The 21687-nt window shown below is 36.9% G+C and overlaps 1 protein-coding gene across 6 annotated transcripts in view; it reads right to left on the bottom strand.

Annotated features, from left to right (window-relative positions):
• Positions 1–21687, bottom strand: part of LOC136842526 (protein bric-a-brac 2-like) — a 312631-nt gene that overhangs the window by 141265 nt on the left and 149679 nt on the right. For all 6 annotated transcript variants that reach the window (XM_067109941.1, XM_067109942.1, XM_067109940.1 and 3 more), the window contains one exon: positions 18709–19281. In XM_067109941.1, coding sequence (XP_066966042.1) covers positions 18709–19281 — 573 coding nt within the window. The remainder of the gene's footprint in view (positions 1–18708; positions 19282–21687) is intronic.

Below are 21687 nucleotides of genomic sequence, written 5' to 3'. Positions count from 1 at the left end.
TGTATTTTTCCCTGACCAATTGTACTTCAGCTCTCCAGAAAGATTTAGACTCGTCTTCTCTCCAGAAAGATTTACACTCATGTCTTCTGAGTTGCAAGCACACAACATTGATTCCTCACATTTAATCACTTACTTGTCTGGCCCCCATAAATTGAATCAATCCAACCTTGGGTTTTGTAAACAATGTTCCTACTAGGTTAGGGAATTCCAGCCTGAGAAGAACCCTAAAAGGGGTTCAGAGGTCTGGTTAAACAAATAATTTTTAACTAACTAGGTTGGGGACAATAACCTGAAAGTTTTTCATGCTATAGGAAAAGATTATATTTAGCTCCAGTGACTACAACATCACCAAAGCATCTTAGGCTTATGACATAGTAAGCCTCCTTGAGCAAGGAGGTAAACTGAGGTCAACTTTAACACCCTGGTCTACTGACACTGAGAAGGCAATGCATGCTCGAGACACTTCAATCACATGAGATCTTCAACACTTTAGGCAATGTTGGTATGCTAGTCATGGCCAATAATTTTCCTCTCTTTGTGCACTTCCAGGATCAACACTTTCAGAGTACTCCTCCAAGGTTGTACAGCCCCACACACAGTGACAGAATGAGAGAAAATAGGAAGCCTAAGCTATGCACAGTATGAGATTATCTTTAAGGAATACTGTATATATAAGAATAAACAGTATCAAGGAAGTGGACCTTGGAGAAGCCTTCAACAGCATCTAGCACAACCTGCCATACCACCTCTTCTTTTAGGGAAGCTGGTTATGACTCCAAGTAGAGTGGTCTTCAATGCCAGCAGCCAGGAAGACTGATGCAGCAAATCCCTCAGTGCCTGCTTGCATATCCCTCCACACCTATTTGTACACATCCCAATGTGGCTTTTATGTTGTGCAACTACCTACACACATTTTGCAAAGGCAGGTACATTCTCGTGGTTAACAATTGTAAGACCTTCCTCCATACAGTGATTTATGAACAGAATTTGTGTGAAGGCTTGGTGAGAACCAAGACTTCACACTATTTCTTTGGTTGTCCTCTTCCTGCCTCCAAGAACTGAAAGCTTACCAATTCAGGGTTGTTCTGTTTGAAGCAACCTGCTCTCCATTTCTACAGAACAGAAAGATCTATTACCACCTAGATTATCACCAAGATTCATTAACCCACACCATCAAGGGCTGCTCTTACATAGATAATTTCCAGCATAAATCCATGTCAAAGCACTTGTACAGAAGTTCCAGCATTGAGGCCATCCTCCAAGATGACAACATCCTGCTCCCTGACTGATGCCACCTGGGATTCCTTGTTATTTTAGGGGTAACTCAAAAACAGCATATTATCCTGATGCTCCCAGCAGGGCAAAGCAAATTTCACTTCATTGCTGCCCAATTACTTAATTGAATTCCATAGATGTCTTACTTTTTTTATTATTTGGATACTTACCTACTGTTAAAGACAGGCATGGAGATATACGCTAACTTTAATAGTAGGTAAGATTCATCCCTATCTGGATGCAGTTCTTCACACCTATTATTCCTAGTTGCAGTCAACACACTGGTAAAGGAACCTCTATGTTTATGACGTAGTTTCCACAGAGCCCAGTGGAGCATAGATGTATTTGGTGAGCATAGATGTATTTGGTGAGCATGGATGTATTTGGTAGGCACCAACAAGAAAGTATGAATCCTGGCAGGCATGCCTCAAGTGGTTCCATGCACACAGGGACAAATCCCTCAGATATTCTAAAGTGGTACTAAACTGGAAACTCTTTCAGAGTAAAAATATTTGTAGTTAACCATGCCCTTCAGATCCACAAGACCATCAAGGTCCACAGTATCCATACTGCAATGTGTTCTCACTAATGAAAATCCACTAATGTAAATTCATCAAAAGGTCTTTCACTGGTGCATTTAAAGCAAGTAACAGTCTGGCAATGAAGACCAACTCAACTGAAAGACAAACCCTGCTACCCAATGCAGGAGGCACTTGTCACACCCGTAAATGTAACTGCTATAGCTTTAACACAGTCTGTGGAAGCCACAATCATGGATGTCAAGTTTGATTGATTTTTCTATCTCAAAAGGTTTGAGAAGATTAGGTCACCTATTCTGCTTTACGATTCAAGTCTTTGGAACCAAATACCAATATAAACTTTTACATATCTTGCTCTGCTGGATGCAGGTACAAACAGTAGCTGTACAACAAACAAAGTGTGCCTCCCACTAAGACATGTAACTTTATTATAGAACTCTTACACATGGCCAAAGATACTCTGACTCACTGCCAATGATACCTTTTAACATGCCCAACTGTGCTGTAACACCAAGCTTCATCGAAAGGGGCTACCAGCACTGAGTAATTAATCATACTCTCCAACTGCAATGCAAAGTTCATGTGCTTGATATGACTGTATCTGGAATGAGACAGTCCATGAAAGACATCATCTGATGCTGACTACTTTGACAAAATGGAGCAAAATGCACTGCTGGCCCTACCTGGGCTCATCTTTTACCATAAGAAAGTCAAGCATGTAAAACCCTTCCACTGAACAGGTTCTGGCTCCACATAAAATATAGTGGTCTAGTACTGGTCTAGTGTTTATATTTTATCTTACGATCACATTCTGTACTGAGATTAAACAAGCTTCGATCACATTCTGTACTGAGATTAAACAAGCTTATGTCTAAATGGTAATCAAGTGATAATGTTAACTGAAAATTACCTAAGATAAGTTTGCCTGATTAAGAAAACTAAAGATCTTAGTACAGTATATTCATAGTTGAAGAAGCTTGCTTAATTAGGTCAGACTAAACTAACCAAGTTCCTCAGAATATTAGAGCAAGTGAAAAGATTTACTGGTACTTGTTTTTGACATTTTCCCACATTGTAGGTTACTTTTGTATCCACCTAGGTTTCAGAATTGATTCATCATATGGCCACCTCGAAACAATTTACCAGCTACCTTCTCACCATTTTTCTTTCTTCCTAGGCCTTGTCTTTATTCCTTTTTTCATATTTCCACAATCCTCTCTTTTGTTCAAATGACATTTTTGCCAGCAAACATTACTCATTGCTTCAACCAATCAAACAGGGCAAAACATTAGGTGTGTCAAGGCCTCATTAAAATAATTTTCATCAAAGGAAAAAAAAGGATGAATTAAAGCCTGAAAGGAATGCAAGCTGGAAGTATTTGGGGAAGGAAGTGGTCCATAATTGCAAGGACTTGTTATGGATGGCAAAGAATAAACAGAAAAATCCTAACAAGAAGACAGGTTGGCAGTGAGGGATTCACTGATATGATGGAGGAAGATGTGGAACAAAAAAAAAAAAAAAAATTGTGAAGTTTAGATACACAAGGAGCTAGAAGTCCTCAGGTCAACTGATGAAAACGAGGAAGAAAAACTGAAGGAAAGTGACACACAGTTCACTCTTCTCATGAACCTCTGGATGCAGTTCTCAACACCTACTTGGGATACTCTGGAATCTTAACCATCTAAAACAGCCTTATGTTTTAAAGATTGAGCTCACTGTCTCTTGCCCACCAATACTTTCACTGACCACAGTTTTTCATGCTCCTTATGTTTACTAATATATGCATTTTTGTGCATTATTTTAGTGCTTTGAGTGTTTGCTGCACTGTTTCCTATGCCATAGTAGATGTGTCAGGGTCCACCCAGGCCAAGCTTGTAATGCTTCAACGTCTTTGCTAGACAGAGATACTTATGCTGCAATCAGTTGTGCTCTATGTAAAACACTTGCAAGAGTGCCACAGGTGACAGCATACTCAATGGAGGCATTATACTCTGTAGACTAACTCATATTCAAATCATGGTCGATAGCTCTGACTGTGGTGCCTGGTTCTGTCACTGGACTTTTGATGTTCAAGTGTGTCTTAGTGTCGCCCTCCCTATCTGTAACTACAAAGGAGTGCCAACCTTTCATCACGGTTTCTCATATCCCCCCCCAAAACTTACAGGGACCAGAGTGAGCAATTCACTGATCAAATTAGCAAAGAGGATTGCCACTCTGCGTATCTTGCAGACTGCTCTTCCTGGCTTTTTCTGAGGACTGACATTAAATTTCATGATGCTGTCCCTTACCCGAGAGTCATCATTTGTCTTCACTGAATACCAGTTTATCGTCACAGTCTATGCTGACAACCTGCTGTTGCCAAATGTCAGGCTTGCATTTCTGTTTGCCTCTCCTCTGCTTTCTCAGGATTACCAAGCCATGGGGAATGGGATCAGGCAGCAATTCCAGAAGACACCAAAACTGGGACCATCAACATCCCCCTCTACTTGCCAAACACAAACAGGAACCGTCGTAATAACTGGGGTCCTATATGCTATCATGAGCTATTCTACCTAGGGAAAAAGTGCAACTGAGGTCCTAAGGGCATTCTTCTCATCATATGAACTGGTCTTACATGGATCATCAGCCTTCCAGGACCAGAGGTTAGATGACTACACTGGGTACCCTTAAGAAGTCTAGTAAAGTCACACTTACACATGGTACAGTAATTCCTCTTTGGATTTACCTCGTTAGTGCTTAGCCTTTTCAAACCCCTCAACCAGTTTCCTTCTTGCCACCTGAGGTCAGGGGCGTGGAACTCAGCTTTTCTATCCAGACCTCCTCGTCAAGTGATAAGATTCCTTTCCCAAATATATGATATTGATGAAGGAGTCTTTCTCACCAGCAATCTACCTGGCTTATGTAACCCAAGACAGGAAACCTTCTGACCTCTGTCCTATGTCTACTGCTTCTATGGTCCTGTCATTTGGTGTGTCAAAGAGTTCTGCTATTCCCACGATGCTAAAGAGACTGCCTTCCAAACAGAACTCTTTGATCCCAACAAGGACCAGTTTTCTTGGTAGAACAGGAAAACAAGAACTGAGAGGCTCTTACAGGCACTGCAAGATAAGGTTTCCTTCTCTAGAGGTGTTAGGATGGCTCCGAGACACTTTCCAGCTGGACATTCCTCAATACCATGGAGAGAGGCTTCAGAAGCAGATGATGATGAGGATTCCTCTACAAGTGGATAAGACTAGCCTTTGACAACTTTTGACACATAAGCCAGCACATGGAAGATAGGAGAACACACACAAGTTATGATTCCCACATGGGGAAGCCTTTGTTTTCTCTGCCAGATCAACACCTGAGAAAGTTCAAGATTCAAGGAATTTATTTGTAAGCGTGCCTTCTTTCTGTAGTGAAGAGCTCATCACCAAGGAGGCTCTGCCTTTCACCTCCTTCAGACCTGTAACCTTCTCAGCAGAGGTAAACTCCATAAAAAAGTTTCATTAGGACACTTTAGCAGTATTAAGCAAACAAGAGGGATTCTGTTCATTGTCTGACAAAGTCATTGCCCTTTCAGACCTTCCCTAGTTACTCAATCTTTGTGAGCTTCATGTTGGTGTTTTGCTGAATCTGTTCCAGATTCCACAATCCATGGCATAGTTATTATTATTAGTAGTTGGTTTAACCTGGTCAAAACGTTAGAATACCAAACCCTCATGGGGCTGACCACAGGATATGCGAAACAAGTTAGCTTTTAGTTATATGGGCAGTGACTTCCAAGATGAGTTACACTGTCCCTGCTTCCACACTGTCAACACCAGGTAGGTGGCAATTCTGCCATACACCATATGCTGCAATAACCCAATCAGCCTTGACTCCATTATCACAATCAAAGTGGCAGAATATGAACATCCCTTCAAGAACTCCCCTAGTAAGCAGAAAATAGAAGCACATCTCCAGAAAATCTGGAGAGCTAGGCAGTACACAGGGGGAGAACCAAGGGTGCTAGAATGCTCAGTCACGGATACCTTCTTTTATTCCTCAATCCTCAATTCTCACCAAATGTCAGTTCTATATCTCTTATGTAATACTGGTATATCCCATAATACTGCAGAACTGGAGTGAAGGTTTTGTCCAAACTGTGAAAAAATTTCTATTATCTACATTTTACACAGTTAACATTGTAATGCTTTGGTGTACTTTGCATTGCTAATGAGAAAGGCGAGAGCAGTTCAAACTTGCCCTTAAGCACTGCAAGCTGAATGAAAAGCACACAAGAGTTGATGCAATGTCTAGAAAATTAGAATCTGGCGATTACCCTCTTCTTTGCAAAGACATTCTATCCCTACATCCTAACACTAAAAAGCTATCACAGTGTAGAGAAGCCGTTGGTGATGAAGCTATCGCAAGAATGTGGGGTGATCCCTTCAGCACTATCCTAAATTGCATAAATGATCAAGACTACCAAAAGGATGTAGATAACCTCCTACTGATAACATTCAGTTCCACTTCGCCGGTTGTATTACACCAGGTAACATCAGCAATGCCATAAACCACCTATCTAATAAATTGCCCGGCTGTGATAGTCTACATGCTGAAGCTTTCACATTCTGTCATCACTTTGCTAGCTGCTCTATTCAATGCAAGCATAATTCACCAGTTTCTTCGAGACTCCCTACTCTTAGTTCACTTAATACCATTAATAAAAAAAAAAAGCTAAAGGATGCAGCTGACCCTGACACTTATTGCCCAATTGCAATTACTACAACTGAGTCAAAGATACTTGAGTTCGTTCTTCTTGTGAGACTTCTCCCCTTTCTACACACTACTGACAACCAGTTTGCCTTTAAAGCAAACCACTCAACCGACACCTGCTTCTACATCCTGAAAGTGCTGAACTATTACCTACCATTAGCCTCTCCTGTTTTCCTATGTTTTGTAGATGTGAGAAAAGCATTTGACAGAGAAAACTACCTGAAACTCTTCCTAAAGCCACACAAACCAGGCACACATCTATGTTTAATTGAAATTATATGTTATTGGTTCTCCACACAGCAATTCTGTGTCAAATGGGGTAACATTGTTGTATACCTTCAGCTCCCTAAATGGACTCCAGCAAGGGGGCATTCTCTCTTCATACCTGTTTAATAAGTACACAGATGCCCTGAATGTCAAACTGAACTCACTCCCAATCGGATGCACTATCAACGAAACAACAAACAACGTCTGTTACGCTGACGGTATGGTTCTGATTTCCCCATCAGTGCAAGGTTTCCAGCAACTCCTTGACACTTGCTGCCAGTAAGCAGAGGAATTTGATGTTCTTTACAACAAAACCAAGACCCATTGTATGTCGCTGCTCCTGAGATCGCTTAAACACATTGCAGAACCAGAAATTTTCCTCGGAAATCATTGTCTGGAATTCGTGCATGAATTTCCGTATTTGGGCCACATTACCACGGATGACCTAAAAGACATGGCAGACATAGAACAGAGGCGTCATAAACTGTGTGCAACTGGCAACATGATTGCAAGGAGGTTTGCCTTCTGTCACTGAGACATGAAACTGCTGCTCTTCCACTAATACTGCTACAGTATATATGGGTGTTCCCTTTGGACAAACTGTACCCGAGAGACCTAGAGACGTATCACTGTTGTTCACAATGACATTCTGAGACGCCTAACAAACACTCCTCACTATCACTCCGCCATGCAGATGTTCACAGAAAACCGGCTGGATAATTTGAAAATCATTGTTAAGCGAACAATGTCTGGTCTGATCACCCGACTGAGAAACAGCAGTACAGTAATTTGCTCATACAAAGCATCCTAAGCAGTGAGGCAAGAAGACCTAAATTGTGTGGAAGATGGGAATAATGAGGCATCTGTTCCTTAAATGACTTATTTTCTATTTTTGCAATTATGATGTGTCATCAGCAGAATCTATTATTATTATTTTATTATTATTATCATTATTATTATTATATTCAAATATCATCATTATTATATTTCTATGTTTATTATTACGTTGATTAATAATATTGTCGAGTTTTGCTATTTTCAATTTTCATATTTAGCCTTCTGAAAACCGACTTCTGTAACCAGCTAAGGTCCCTAGCTGAAAATTAATTGTATGCAATCTGTTTTTTTTAATTGTTATAATTTTTATGTTTTTTTTTCTACAATTCTCAATATTATCACTGTCATTACCATTATTATGAATACTACTATTTATACTTCTTCAGTAACTGTGTGGGTATTGCCAATTTATCATTTTTTATCATGTTTTCTCATGTATCTAGACTGTGTATGTTATTGTCTCTACATTGTATATTCCATGTATATGCCTTGAGCTGAAATAAAACCTATTATTAAAATTATTATTATTATTATTCTTATTACATAGATGAACCTGCCCAAGTTGTCATAATACCACTATGACAGTAATAAATCTAGACCACTATTTGACTAAGGCGGTATTCAATGGAGAATTTCCCTCTCACAGTTGAGAATAGGATAGTTCAAAGTAAACCATATTATAACATTTCTTACATAACATATTCTAATTTAAATGACTTAGAAGGTGAATTTCTTCTTTATCCAATGGATCCCACAGGAAGAGTATTACTAACAGTTTCTTGCATGGCATATGGTAGAGGATACCATGAGTTCTTTGCATGCTAAAGCTCCACTGCATATTTCATTTTACTTGGTTTCCTTCAATCTCTTCCCATCTAGTTGTCCAATTTCCTCAACTTCTCCCTGCTCCAATTTTCACCCTCTGGGTGAGTCGTATATGAATCAAGAAATGAACTATGTGGTCATGTTTAAGTAAATTGTAATAAAAATATTTTTATTACATATTACTGTACATAATCAAAATATTACTTGGAGATATTGTAAAGAATATATATATATTTAATACAGCAGGAACCAAAACACTTGGCAAATTCTGGTGTAGCGGAGTTGGAGAGAAAAAAAAAAAGTAGTTGGCATATGCGTCCAAATGAAATATGCGAAACGTGACAGAAGTTAGAAAAATAAATTAAAGGATAATGGAGACTTAAATGATGCTGTGTGTCTTCTCAGTATACAGTATACAAAGACCATAAAAAAAGAAGAAAAATTTTGAGAAAGGTTACCCGTTCAATCACGTGAGTATGACAGTTCTAAAGTATCAGGTCCACAGCTGGTTTTTAGGATGTGACTGAAGGCTGTGGTTTTGTAAAAACAATGAGGGAGAACCAGTACCAGGGCTGAACACAATATGCAAGCAGTCAAAGAAAAAATGGTAACATACTAAAATACAAAGCCACATGATTGCTTTTATTAAAAAAGTAAAAAATGAGTATACTGTAGGCAGTCCCTGGTTATCAGCAGGCTCGGCAACTGGTTATCTGGTTTTTCGCAGCTTGTCTAGCGAAGAAAATTGGTGATTTTCAGCGCCAATAATCGCATACTGGTGCCGATATGTACCTAACAGAGATGCCGATAACCAAAAATTGCTGATTTTTGCATGTTGTCATGCTGTCGGAACGGAACCCCTGCCGATAACCGAGGAACTGCCTGTATAAAGAAAAGCTTCAGCAAACACAGAATTAAAAGTGGAAGGTAAAAAGCTCTGGTAGAAGGAATGTAAAAGGCCGCAGAATAAGTGTGAGGTCACACATGGGAAAAAATACTAATGGAGAAAACATGGTTGTGGAATTAAAGATGTACCGATGGCAATGGTTTTACAGTTTTTAGCTTCTGATTGTTACCAAGCTAGTTCACCTTTCTCGCCACTGATTTAAACTATATTTGTGGAAGGGATCTTTGAAACTATTATATGAGAGAGTAAGAGATGCTATATCCTCTTTACTGCTCTATCACAAGAATAAAACAAACTGAAGGAAAATTATATGAAAAAGGCACCAATTTAGAATGTACCATCTCATGAAAGTTGGTGAGCTATTAATACAACAATAATGGCAAATAAATGAGTATCAGAATTCATAAAAATATTAAATATCATTATTAATAAGGGGAAGAGAACCAGACTATAAAACTATGGGAGGAGATACTGGAAGCAAAGTTACATAAATCTTTATGAGAGTGACCACAAAAAACAGCAGCAGTTATATTGTATACTTCTGCTTCTTGATAAGGGATTTGATGAATACCAAGACAATCATATGGGCATATTAAAGGCAGAGGGTAATATATCACTACAATATCTAAAATGAGGATAGCTGCTGGTATTCCAGAAAAATTTAGGATAAATGACAAGTCACCATCAAAGATAAGTACCAAGCCCTTTATAGTTTAAGTGACTACCAAAGAGAGGTACCAAGTCCTTCATGGTTTATCAAAGTGATTGAAGAAACTATAAAACAGTGCAGAAGGGAGGCTGCAGGGAGCTAATGTACATAAGAGACCCATTTTTAACAGCATAAGCAATGGAAGAGACACTTGCAATATCTAAAAGATGGAAATAAAATAACATAAGGGGTGAAAATACAAGTAAGCAAAACCGAGGTTATGGTGATCAAACCAGCAGCAAAACAAAGAGCCTACATGGAAAATGATCCTATGAATAACTATGGGCAAAGTTTAAGGGTGACAGCAATAAAACAGATGGCATCACCAAATGCTCATGCCTGAGCAATGGCTCTTTCATGAAGACTATTTACAAGATGAGTGGGGAGTGAAGAGACAGAGGTAGAGGATTTTATGATGATAGAGCATCATACTTTGGTGACAAACTAAACTTGTGGGGAAGGAATGGGAAAAAAATAGCAAAAGTGGACAGGTATGTAAACATATGCTTCTACATGCAGCAAAGATAGAAATATTTTCAAAAATAAAGTTCAGATTTTAAACAGGAGTGAGCTAGAAGACCACATGACTATTTGAAAGTATAATGTTCAAAAGCTGGAAAATCTATAGATATTAAAGACTCGACATAACATGATTTCATGACAAGAAGGGAGAGGAACAATTAGTTATGAGAAGTGACAGGTATGGAAAAAGTGACAGGATGCTGACAAATGGAAAGACCTAAAAGATCATGGATAAAGGGCACAAGGATCTGGACTAGATGGGAATTCATGCATTAAGTGCACAAGACAGAAGAGAATGGAGGCACTCCATACGCTTGCAACTCGTGTATAGGGTAAACTAACTACAAGTAATAACTTAAATGTTAGTGTTGAAGATGATGGTGTTGACGTTGATGACAACTGTACACTTTCTGCTTTTATTTCATAGTTATCAAACCGCTGGGTAGACACAAACCATATTTCAAAATAACTTACGTGTAGGTACAATGTTACATGAAAACATAAAAAATTCAACAAAATAATTTTTTCAAACAGAGGAATAAACATACCTGAAATAAAGTACCACAACTTTTGAGAGACCAGCTTTAACTTACCTGAAAAATAAAAAAGTACTGAAATTAGTAACAAGAAAAAACAAGAAAAAAAGAATTATAACAATCTTCTTAAAATAGCTGGAAGGGGGTACCGCCTACAGCAAAAAAAACAGTGCTGTATAAATATTTGCTGCAACCTTGTATTTCTTTACACCTACTAATAGTTCAAACCTATTTTAACTTGCTAAATTTGCACCTTCAAAAACAAATCTTTCAGCCAGACCAATGGAAGTCTTAAGAATGTGAATGAAATGGTCTTGTTAAACTAGAATATCAACAATTATCCTAAAACACAGCACAGACCAAACTTGTGTTTTTTATAAGACACAAAAGAATAGACAAAAAATCTTATAAGATGCCAATGGAAACCTGTTTCATTATTTACCCAACTATAGCAAAATTAAAATTCATTATTATAGCTACTACTATTAATCAGCTTTAACAAGACCACATCATTTACCATCCAAAGACACAGATATACAAAAAGTGTTGGCAAACATGGAGCATAAACTGTCTTCTTAAAACCTGCAACTGATAAAATGTTAACTCCACCTGTGGCCTTAAACCATTCAGTATAAAAAAAAAAAAACTTGTTTTTTAAGCACCTTAGCCAATCAGTATAGTTATAAATAACCTATTCAAAAACTACTCTATATAAAATGGGTATTGTGAAGACAGTGAAGATTACCCAATTATGAAAAAAACAGAGTGAGAATTTTATAATCAACATATTACCCTACAGAGAAACCCATCTTTTTACTGTTCAAGTGACCCCTCCCCCTCAATACCGGCATGATGTGGAAGTAACCTATCCTTGTCAGAGTTAAGATAAAAAAGATATAATGTGATGTCTACACAAGGTCATCTAGCACTATAGCTACATACAGCACCCCAGATACCTGTTAGACATGAGTGAGTGGCTGATGTTGCAATACACCTATGTAGTTAGAATGCCAACTTCAACAACTACTGTTCTTTGAATGAGTCCTATCAGTCCAAGGCAATCATGGTTTGGTTAATGCCAAGCTTGTAATCAATACAGCATTTGGTGGAACCAGTGATTATGGACCACCAAATCCTGGTCATAATGATGGCATTAGGACACAAAAGCTTCATTATAATGGTAATCACAGTAGATTCATCAGAATTCTGGGTGATGTTAACCACTCCCACAGTAAAAGAAGTAAAATAATGTTTGATAAGGAACTTTAAAAACTCTTCAGAGAAAACCCCAGCACTGGGAACCATATTCATCTGATATGGAAGGACGACTCTCAAATACAACACCCCTTGGAACCCTCATCATGTGAGCTATAGGGTGATTTCTCACTTTAGGGAGAGGGAAACAGTGTTGAGTATATAACCCTAATACCTTGTGCTTCAGCCAGGTTTACCAGAGACTGACCATTTATGCTCTTCAACTGGAACCAGAAGTGTTTTGTCATGACAGACATACAGTAAGAAAATACTTTGGAAGTCATCTATTTCTCTGTGTTCAACTACTTCAGATTCAAATATCACTCCTGGAACACTTGACACAAAGCTGCTTTGCAACATCCCTTTAGCCTCCATTGCATTGCTCTCGAGCATTCTCTGGCTTCATCCAACCAAGCTTTGTAAATTAAAACTTTCAGAAAAAAAATCATTGTGGCTAGTCATTCTTATCTAAATGTGACTTGGTTGTCAGATTCTGCTAACTATTACTATAGAAAAACCATAAGCACAGGAGTTTCCTCTCATATTATGTTAGGCTTCCCCAATGTAATAAAGATACAAGTTCATATTAACACTAAATTACATGTTAAGGGTAATCAGATTTTGATATGAAACTACAGTACTTTACCTTTTTTAGCTGTAACTAAATTCTAGACATTTTCACAATTACCATTTCTTGGGTCAGTTCTTCCCTGTGAGTAAATAATTATAAAAATACTGTGCAAGCCTACCCAATAAGAAAAAAAAGCTTACAAATTAGTTGGACTTGCATTGACAGTCTTTATTGTTGTCAGTACTGTCCTGCTTAGCTAGCTTTCTCCTGTCTTAATCATATTAATTTTCTTAGCTTTCTTAAAAGCATCTTTAATATTAAAGACAAGTTTTAGACTAATAATTCCTTAATGTATGTTTTGTCTAATATATTTACATGAAACTATTGCACTCTGACAAATTTAAAATGATTAAAATTCACAGAGAACTTTTTGAGTCCCATCATTTACTCTACTATTAATGTTAAGTTCCATCCCCAAACTCAGTGATTAAACTGTGAAGTGTTAAGCATCTATGAATAAACTAATCTGAAGACAAAAGTACTGTACTTTCATGTTGTATTTTATAAATCACGAAACTGTAATCCTACAGTGGGATTTTCTGCTTTTGTTGCTACAAGATTGAAGTAGTGTATACCATTTATTGAAAGTAACTGATGAGAGCAAATCGTATGTTGTAGACCTCAAGTAACCACTGCAGATTAATTCATATCACAGCTAAATTCAAAATGAAGTTGCTGCCAGCCTTATCATTTACTAGAGTCATCATGCAATGTGGCAGCATATCAGAGATCACCAGAGACCAACTTCACTGATGGAATGTTTTGGACATCAATAAATTTGCTTCATAACTTTCTCATCATTGCTAGGAGAAAAGACTTCAATATGGTACCCAGACAAAAATTTTTGGCACTATGTTAAATTGTGCAATAAATTATAATCTATTAGTCTTAAGACTACGATTAAAGAATTACTCTTCTACTGCAATCCCACCCCATTATTATCTTGAAATAGGTGACAAGGAACTTGATTCTGATTCTGAACACCTTGCAGCCCAGTATTTGGAGTTATCTTTGTCTCTGAGATTTCTTTCACACACAATTTGAAAAATAATTATGGTTCATCAATATGTCAAGAGATTTCTAGGTTAATTTCTCTTTAACAAACGGGCTGGAAGCAGTGATTTTCATTCTTAATAATTTTACTTAAAAGGGAAACCTCTACTGGAATTTCAAACTCTGCTGTCCAAGTATTAGCACAAGTCAGTAACTCTGCAGAGCTTTAGCATTCACAAATGTTGGGGTTCCCTAACACAATTTAACTTCTCATGCAGTACTAAAAAACAGAGGTCTGGTCTCCCTCACAGTAACACTGAAGGGGTTCTCCTTCAAGAGTGGCTGCAATATACTACAAGTCCCATGCCTTACAGCAAAGAGATTTGATGCAAGTTGCCATTGATGCTTAAACATTTTTATTTTTTCTTTTTCTTTTCTCTGCTTTTCCTTTTATACATATTAGCACTCTAATGTGGAAATGTTTTTTGCCAGTCATTTAGCTTTTATGCAGTATTCCATAATGAATTTTTATTTTAAATGATGTGAAAATTTATTCCTATCTCTATAACTTTGTTATTTTTTCAGTCTGATGCATATTTGTTCGTAATAGCGACAATGCTTTAATTTAAAATATGAAAGTCGGTGAAAAACCACCTAGATTCTATTTTGATTTTTTATCTTACAGAATTACTTCAGCTCAAGGACTATTAATAATTTAAATTTCTAGATTATATTTGACATCTTATGTAATTTTCTGTATCTCATATAAATATACTTCTTTATACACATTCCCCATTATTAATTTTGGTTTGTAATGATCTAAAGAGGAATTGGCCCTTAACAGAATCTACATACATTTTTTTTTATGTAATAGAGAGTTCTGTTATTTATCCATTCCAAAAATAAGGTTAATGATTCATCTACATAATTTGTTCCCTTAAGAATTGCTATGTGGTAAAATTCATGTAAAGGCCTATTAGTTCAACTGAGGACTTTGACAAGAAATATTAAGAACCAAAAGAAATTCTGTTATAGTAGCAGCATAATGAAGCATCAGGATGACAATTAGTGTGAAAAACAAGAAAATTAAGGTGAAAAGGCACAGGAGGCAGTCTGGGCCAGAAGGAATTCTGGCAAAGTGCAAAAGGCAAGAGTGGAAAAAAAAAAACTACAGTAGTTTCATGAATAATCCTAGAAAGACAGGGCAGGCTTGGATCAGACAGGATTTCACGTAGTGCTGTACATGCATAACACAAGAGAATGGAGAGTGCCTGTGTTCCTTGTCACCTAAAACTTGAGTCAAAAGAATAGTAGTAAATGATTGTGGTATCATTTACATGCTTTGTCCCCTAGTTTTCATGATGAAATCTTGGAAAATTTAAGACCTACTAATAGTCACTATTTGGTTTGAGTTTCCTTGCTGGGAGTGCATGCATCTTGCAAATGCATTCAACTGATGACAACTACAATGATAAAGGTCATTTGATGGAGTCTCAAAGATACCTTCTTGACTATTCATACAGACTCTGGGTGAGTTCCTATTTGTTGGTGCAATCTGAAACGGTATTCTTTCTCAATTACAGTTTCAAGAAACAAACCACCTTTTCCCAAAATGAAAATTTACAAAGCGGATGGGAAGCAGAACTCTGAGATAAAACTATATCTCATTATACCCATGGTTCAAGAAGATGCCCATCTGAAGTTACATTAGTCTACAAAAAACTTGCTGTTGATGACATAAACTGCAAGCACAACCCCACTGGTCTGGCACAAGGATGCTAAAGGGCATGTTGGATGTAATGGGGCTACAAACAGCCTTTGGTTAAAGACAACCAGAAAAACAATACCCGACAGCCTCAAGAATGATGGATTTGACTGGGAAAAAAAAATAATTTAAACACGCTTTATTAAAATGCATTAAAAAGTAAAAAATAATTTTTTGAGAACAAGGATTCTCATAGAATTAATCACATCTACAAAAATAAAAGGGTGGGTGCCAAACATGGAAAGAAATGCTACAAGAAATAAAAAAAATTTAATTCTTTTCTTGTAGCATTTCCTTCCATGTTTGGTGCCTGAACTTTTACTTTTGTAGACGCAATTAATTGTACGAAAATCCTGGAGTTTCAAAAAAATTTTTCTTTTTGGTGCATTTAAATAAAAGTGTTTGAAAAATTTTTGTTATATTTTATATTTTATACTTTTTAGTTTCGACAGAAATTGCAACTGATTTATGATTGCAACTTAAAAAAATTGAGCATGATATCCTGTCAAGCCAAAGATGGGTTTGAAAAATCCGTAGAGTTACTAACTTATTCTACCGAGTCAAAGAAGGTATGAAAAATCTGAAGATTTTCATACAAATCCCGAGATACTGGGAGAGGTCACTATACGTAACTGCTGACCTACTGATCATATAAGGTTGTACTGTCACTGGGATTGAGTAATCATGCAAAATTTCAAGTCCATTGGACGAAGGGAACAGGTCAAAAATCGAGTTACAGGTTTTGACCTAAACAGACAGAAAGACAGAAGCATGTAATAAGCTGGAGTTTTGTGGAAATTCTATTACCAAACAATAAAATAATGAAGACCCCTCCTATTATCTCTCTTCCTATTAGTTATCTTATCCAATGCTTGCGGCTGAATAAAAGAAATGTGGAGACTTCCAATCCATCCTAACATTGCATGGAATTAACTTTCTACGCTGCTAGGTACAGGAATGGAAGCATTGGTTGGGCAGCTTGTTGATTTCTGCAGAATTATAAGACATCATGGGACATAAGAAATAACAACTGTGTCCCAGTCTTAACTCCAGAGATCTGTAATGCTATACCTGCCAAGAGGCTAAATCGAGATAAATTTTGATTCCAGCAAAATGTAAATAATGTAGCTAATGAACTGGGATGCTGTTAGTCCCCTCAAGGCCAACAACTCCAGCAATAAAAACACTGGATACAGTAAAAATTATAGACAAAAGAAAGAAAAAGAATGGTGAAAGAAGTGGTGACCGTTCATTTAATGTGAGAGATAAAACTCATTCCTACAAGTGCAAATGCTTTCTAATGTCAAACCTTCAATGACAGACCAGCATGTAAATTAACAGGCTCTTAAGAAGACAATTCCTTGTACCTTGCAAGCATATGTTTTATAAAAATGAAGCAGTTACACAGATCACAATCAAATTAACAAGTCTGGTTTGAAGGATTTGTTAAGCAAGGGTGAATTTTGGAACATGATGCTAACTACTTGATCAACATTCATTAAATAGAGAAAATGGAGTAACCAGTACACTATACTCCCGAAAAAGTTGTGATTTGGAGCTACACATTGCAATTACTCCAAAAAGGATATATATTAACAATACACAAAAGTACAATCTTTATCTAGCCAGTTAAGTATAATTCTTAAATATCTAATTGTTTACGATTTGGAACAGTTTAATATAATAAACCCATAATCAAGCGAATGGGTTAACAAGAAGGCAACTTTATGCTGTGTTTCATAAAGAAGCAATTATCATATACAGTATCATATGTAGATAAGTAATTAAGTAATTCACATTTTATGGCTCTAAGAAAACATTAAAACAGGGATGACACTACAAGCGACCTTAGAATTCACTTGAAAATTAAACACATGGCAGTCAATCCCACTTATTTTGGACTCAAAAACATTCTCATGGATTACCATGCACTCCAGTATTTTGTAATGAAGACCATTAGACATTTAAATCCAGCTTTCTTTAGGACTGGTACCACTCTACTATACAAACAGAAGTAAATCAGAGTTTTAATTTTAAAAGTAACACCTGCAGTCCCATAATCTGCACCACAATACATAAAAACTGTTCTGTGCAACACCTGCCCTGATCATTATAGAACCTGACTGAAAATAACATCCATAAGCTTGACTCTACATATCTAATATACTATTACCATGCCAAATGAAAGCTGTACTGTAATTCAAAACACAAAAGCTAATAAGTAACATATCTTAGATTAAGAAATTTTCAAGTGCTAAAAAATAATTTTGGATGCTTAAAGAACAGGTGAACCTTTCCTTTCCACAGTCAATATCATAGCTTGACTACTGAATAATATTAATTCACAGACTTCATAGCCTTGAGCTCTCAACTATGGTAAATCCTTTCTTTGTCTTTTCAATATGGAAATAATGATTATTTTTTTTTTATTCTATAACACACATTAACTATTTGATTTAAAAACTAGAGTACATGAAAACTTAGCAATCACTATAACAAATTAATGGTACAATGAATACATTTCAGGATATAACAAAGAATACCCCTAAAGAATTTACCTAGTCAAAATCAATGAACAATCGTCAATTATGGTATTAGCATCAGTGGATAGTTTAACAAGGCCTATCAATTTTAACAGTACTGGTCAAATATACCAACCAGGAAATAAGAAAGGGCATGGTTAAGCTACACTTCAGCATTCATTTCTATCTTCAGCACAGATTTCTGCTTACTATTACCATAACTTCATCAAACACTTTATCTTGAAAATAATTCCTGAGGTTTGGAAACTTCAAATTTACTGTACTAATATATGAAATCTTTACTATACCTGATGATCAGGTGAAACTATTTATTAACTGATGAAAGATTAAGGTTCTCCAAGAGGCTGTATAACCACTATACTAACCTTAGGTACAGTAGGGGCGACATCCTCAGCGTGGATGGTGGCTGTGGTGGTTGTAACTGTGGAGGAGGTAGTTCCGTTAGATTCACGGTGGTTGTTCTTGTCTGGGGTAGGGTCTAAGGGACTTTTTCTTTCTAGTCTTAGCCTTTTACTAGGTGGCAAGGGAGGTGGTGGGGAGGGGGAGCGCTCTGGTGCTTCTAAGCGGGACGGGCGCTCACTGGTTTGGCTCACTGTAGTAAGGGGGAGTGGCCCTGGATGGACACCAGTCACATTACAGCTGGTGCTTCCGCTACTGCTGCTGCTTGTGCTGCTTGGAGGGCCCCCAGATATACCATGGGAGGTTGTCGGAAGGGTGCCACTGGCCAAAGATAATGGAGGGGGCACCATGTGGGGTGGTAAATGATGTGGGACTGTTAAAGGATTCCCTGGTGGTTTGTCCGGGTGATGTGATAAAAGCTGAGGTACCAAAGGTCTCTCTAATAAATTGGGTGCATTTAAGCCACCCATTGCTATATTTCCAAGACCACTAAGTGAAGACTTGAGTGCTGACAAAGGGGATATACTATTTAGTCCACCCTGAAAGATGAGAATAAAAATAATGAAAATTACAGAACACACAGTTAACAAAATACATAAAAAATATATACGCACAAAATATATAAAACTTCTAAGAAGACCATAAGTGCTGTTATGCATATGTTAAACAAAACCGTAGTCCTAACATTTTTAAAGAATGTTTTTCTTATCCTACCCAAATAATTTCTAATTAATACTTTTGGATTTAGCAGATATTTGCTTGAACACTGCAACTCCTATAAAAAAAAAATAGAGTACAGTCACAACCTAAAATGACCAAGAAGCAAATCCCAGAAACTTTCAACTTGAAGAATAAAAACCATCAACATCCATTTTACTCTTGAAAACAAATAAGCAAAAAGTATTACCAAGGATACTAAACTGACTTGGGCTTAGTTACACACAGCAGAATAAAGTGTGCCTTTAATTTAACCATACCCTCCTAATAATTAATTTTACACTGTCTTTATGAAACATATAAACAAACAGCGACCAACTCAAGGTGAAAATAAAGTCTACATTATTTATATTCCATAAAAGTGATTACAGCATTTAGATTATCAATGCTGGTCATGTCTTCACAAAGTTGGTCAAATATATGAAAAACTGTTTATAACATGAATATGTGGAATAAAGCATAGCCTAAAGTATTTTGAACAGTTAATGAACGACCAAATTATTTCTCAAAGGTTTCACCATGTTTTTGGATTGGCATGTTTCAAAATAAGGGGGTTCGACTCTTTCTCTTCCTTGCTACTTTTCTATAGTGACAATTTAATGTTTCAAATCCATTGTTTCTCTTCCTTGTTACTTTTTACAGTTACAATTCAATGCCATAAACTAGTTACAAGAGTAATTCTAGAAAAACTGGCATCAAGGTACAGTACAGTACACTTTTGTTAGCTTTTTAAGCTCCATATTCAAGATTTGACCAAGTAATATAGTAATTACCATATGCGACAACTAGTATTCACATGCTGTCAGCACACTTGAATGTTAGTGTCCAGAAGAAATAGCAATTATTTACATGCTGTTAGCACAACTGAATCAAGAGTGTCCTTTAAAAGTGGACTGGATTGCTCTTAATGTTGTTTGGGTTTGATCTCTTATTAAACAATCCATATTTAATAGCTATTTACCACAATAACTGAAAGAGGTATGAAATAGTTGCTAGAATTTTTGGAAACACAGAATGCCAAATTTCACTGCCAATCTCATTATGAGCACAACAATACTGTGTCATTCATCTACGTCACGAACATTTTTATGTAAGACTTCCCCTTCCAAGGGGTTACTCCATTATCTGAAGTATTTTGTTTTAATTCCCTTCTGGCCCTCACCTACATCCTTCTTCAAGAAATGTAGGGCCTTCTCTCTGACTGATGTCATGCTGCCTATACATCTAAATATTCTTGTTCACCTTATTCCCTTTTCATAATGTGTTTAACCCATCTCAATTACTTTTTCAGACCACTGAACATTAAATCTTACTGCCATCTCATTAGCAACAAGAGCTTCCGAACATATTCAAAGCCAGAATCTTCTCCCTGTTCTTATCAAGACCCCATATCTCTGATTTACAGAGGAGCACAATTACTATATACATAATGAACTGATATTCTGTTAACTAAAGGGATACATTTCTTAAATTACTGAATCTCTTGTAATGTTTTAATGCCTTCAATTTTGGGTCTGAATATGGTTAAATTTTTATACCTGCGACAGATCGACTTTTAAAGTAGCTTCCCACTTCACAGGACTTGGCTTCTGCATTTGGTTTATAAAACATGGTTTCTGCATAAGTAATAAATTATTTCTGCAATGATGACATACAAATGGGTTCTCTGTGTCTCCAGCTATATTACCATGCTCTCAAGTCTAATTTCCTTATGGAAGATGAACACCTATAAAGCTAGTAACCAGCGTAAAAAAGACCTTGTAGCAAAAAAGTAAATCCTGAATCTTCAAGCAGAATGAGAGTGGATGTGATAAAATAGGATGCTTTGGAGCAGAACTCCCTGACTTCCCAGGGTCACCTGGAGGTGGTCAAGAGGGTTTGGAGAGAAAATTGTCCTTCTGGCATGATGACACTGCATCAAGAGGTTGTCTTCTCCTTAACAAAGCACCAGTTGGGGCTGGACCCTCAGTGAGGGAAGGGAAAGTTTTCTCAAGTGAGAAGAATGGTTGACTGAATGACCTTACAGTAAAAGTGCATCAGGTCTCATAATGGGTTTGCTTCTCAAGACTAATTTGTACTGTCAATGTATTCAGATAAACAACAGGCCACAGTTTTTTTTTTTTATCATCCATCTTCAATTTTACACTTGTATTCCTGTGAAACACTGACAGCCATACATGTTATAATGATCTACCAGGGAAGGATGTGCATACTGCCAACAGCATACA

This window comes from Macrobrachium rosenbergii, chromosome 10, assembly GCF_040412425.1.
Source record: "Macrobrachium rosenbergii isolate ZJJX-2024 chromosome 10, ASM4041242v1, whole genome shotgun sequence".
Taxonomy (NCBI): domain Eukaryota; kingdom Metazoa; phylum Arthropoda; class Malacostraca; order Decapoda; family Palaemonidae; genus Macrobrachium; species Macrobrachium rosenbergii.
The sequence above is the reverse complement of the archived record's forward strand: the minus strand, read 5'-3'. Positions and strand labels throughout refer to the sequence as shown.